The sequence below is a fragment of the Andrographis paniculata genome, unplaced genomic scaffold (genome assembly GCF_009805555.1).
Source record: "Andrographis paniculata isolate CXL003 unplaced genomic scaffold, ASM980555v1 Contig32END, whole genome shotgun sequence".
Classification (NCBI taxonomy): Eukaryota; Viridiplantae; Streptophyta; class Magnoliopsida; order Lamiales; family Acanthaceae; genus Andrographis; species Andrographis paniculata.
In genome coordinates, this window is record NW_026137565.1 from 3,291,410 (window position 1) to 3,294,078 (window position 2,669).

The window sequence follows — 2,669 nt, forward strand, 5'->3', positions numbered from 1 at the left end:
CTAATATATTCTAAAACTCAATGCGAAAAGAAAATTAATAGATAGATATGGGACAAAGAGAGTAATATTAATACATAGAAGAGGGATATAATATACTTTAGTGATAAGTATGGGACAAAGAGAGTAATATTAATACATAGAGGAGGGATATAATATACTTTAGTGAGAAGTCGTTAATAGTATGGATCCGATTTGGCTTTTTGAAAATAAATAAGAATAATAAAAATATTAAGTATTCAATAGGATATTTTGTGATATTATATACTATATTTAATTTAATTTTTTAAAAAAATTTAATATTGATGAATAGTAATTATCTACGTAAACGGGAGTGGATCAATAATATGATGAATAATTTTAATTCCACGGTTTGTCTAAACATTCTCAATAGAACACATTAATCAAACATCTCTAGAACAACATAAATTAACATCAATCAACCAGAAACCAATGTTCCAGTTCTCCCGCGAACCCGTCGCCGGTCAGTCCCGATGTCTTGTCTCTTCAGTTTTCCGGGGAAAACAATATGGTCGATGATGCTGCAGCTCTTACAACCACTCCATCGATTTCTAACCTCAAACAATGCTAAAAACACTGCAGAAACTGCTTCATATTATTGTTGTCGCACTAATTCCCGAATGGCAAAAAAAAAAAAAACAGAGTAAATCTTGCGCCGGCGAAGGATCAGCGCAACCTTGACAGACACAAGATGATTGCAAATGTTGCGAGAACAGCCTGCACAAGTAAATGCACCACGCCGTTATATAGACACACGACAAGGTTAGGAATATATATATATATATATAATCATATGTGCCGAAACTTGGTTGGGAATATGAAAAATAAAACGACTTACGGCAATTGCACAAGCAAGGTATCCCTGTTTCTCACGAGGATGAACTCTCGAGAATATTAGAATCAATGCTGCAATGTACCAAGGAATCGCCGGCAACAAGAAGCCGATAATAAACCTGCAAAAATGAAAATTTCGAATAGTTATTTTGCCGGCATTTTTCTTGGGAGTAATTTATCCATCTTTAGAGTCAAAAAGTTGTGTTGAAGAAAAATTCGCTTGTGCTCATTAACCATCCGTAATCGAAGCACGGATAATTAGATTCACATTTATTGTCATTAAACTCACTCGAAGTAGAGTTCTAATTAAACATTCACAAGGGATTTATTAATGGAAGAAAATCCGATATCAGTTAAGATTTGATGGCTTAAGTAGATTGATTGTAAGTTATAATCAAATCTAACGTCACAAAATGTGAGAACTAACTCAATGTAGCTTAACATTTGTTTTCTCAAACATCCGACAGATTTTGTAGATACTTTTAATAGAACTTTTAACACTATTCATCAACATTAACTTTTTCATAAAAAAGGAATACCATCCTAAATATTCAACTTTTACTATCCTCGAAATTTTCCAAAACTCCAAATTTTCCATCTGAAGAGAACCTTAGTAAATCATAGAGAATGACAACTTACAGGAACCAGCCGACGCCAAGACCACAACAGGGAAGATGTGGTGCCGTCAACGGTCGACCATCAACAATCACCATACCTGCATCGGCGTGGAAGTATTGGCGCAACAATCAATTCACCAACGCCGAAAAAAAAAAGCGATGGTTACATCAAATTTGTCCAAACAAAATTGCTAAAACATTTATATGCAAACATTTTTTTTAAGTTAGAGATGCATTATTTTGAATATGTTCTTATTCAAACTATCCCCAACTCCAAGCAATTGATCATCTAGCAAAAGTTTGGGCTCCATTTAAGTAGACAATTTTCGAAGTTTTTGCTATATTCATGGATAATATCTATGTTCTTCAAAAATCTCTATCTAAACAGAACTAAATCTTCGAAATCGGTTAAATTCTATGCAAGCTTACGATTTCAGCAATGTCTACGAACAATCTCGTCGATAATTCATCAATCCATCACGATTGTCCAACAAAATTTAGGGAAACACAAATTACGCAACGATACCCAAATGGATTCAACAAATAAGCTCCATTCCGACGCAATAATCGAACAAATTAAACGTAAATGAATAATTAATTACGTAGGCAGAACGAATGCCAGAATCAAATATACCTCGAACAGGTAGGTAGCTGTTTCCGTAGTAACGCGGCTGCAGCTGCACCGGAAATCCTCCAAACAAAGGCTGGGGCGTAATCGGAAGTCCCCGATAAAAACTGCGCTGCGGATACCCAAACGCCACCCTCGGAGGGTAGGCGGCGGCCGTCGGAGTGTAGCCGGCGGCGTGCGGAGGGTAGCCGGCGGCGATACCACCGAATGCCCGTTGCCCGCGGTCGGAAAAGGCGGTCCTCTCGTCGTCACTCATTATTTCTGCTCTGGATGATTCCTTGAAGCGCAGTTCCTCCGGCGACGCGAAAATTGGGTTAAATAGAAGAATGCTCCATATTGTGAGTGTGCTGTAGAGATTACAGTAATACGTTCCATTTCATACTGGGGGACACGCCATTGACGACCTGCTTACACATGGAAGAATTGGTGGGCAATGTTGTCATTTCACAATTTTACCGCTAAAACGATTTCGACTTTTTGGCACACGGAAAACTTTGTAATTAATGTTGGGGATAAATTACTAATTAATATTTTCTCAATCCAATTTGAATTTTAAGATATGGAGTATATCT

At 37.0% G+C, this 2,669-nt stretch overlaps 1 protein-coding gene across 1 annotated transcript; it reads right to left on the bottom strand.

Annotated features, from left to right (window-relative positions):
• Positions 1-440: 440 nt before the first annotated feature.
• Positions 441-2,391, bottom strand: LOC127248012 (uncharacterized). Its single transcript, XM_051270136.1, has 4 exons — positions 2,104-2,391; positions 1,492-1,567; positions 857-971; positions 441-735 (listed from the first exon to the last, which is right to left on the bottom strand). Exons 1-4 carry the CDS (start codon positions 2,351-2,353, stop codon positions 685-687), a joined length of 492 nt encoding a protein of 163 aa, XP_051126093.1. The 5' UTR covers positions 2,354-2,391; the 3' UTR covers positions 441-684.
• Between the last annotated feature and the right edge of the window lie 278 nt (positions 2,392-2,669).

Excerpts from the sequence above, each read along its gene's own strand:
- LOC127248012 (XM_051270136.1), bottom strand. The coding sequence starts at position 2,353 with ATGAGTGACGACGAGAGGACCGCCTTTTCCGACCGCGGGCAACGGGCA. Across the intron at positions 972-1,491 it reads CTTGGCGTCGGCTGGTTCCT|GTTTATTATCGGCTTCTTGT; the intron begins GTAAGTTGTCAT and ends TCATTTTTGCAG. Across the intron at positions 736-856 it reads ACCTTGCTTGTGCAATTGCC|GCTGTTCTCGCAACATTTGC; the intron begins GTAAGTCGTTTT and ends TTACTTGTGCAG.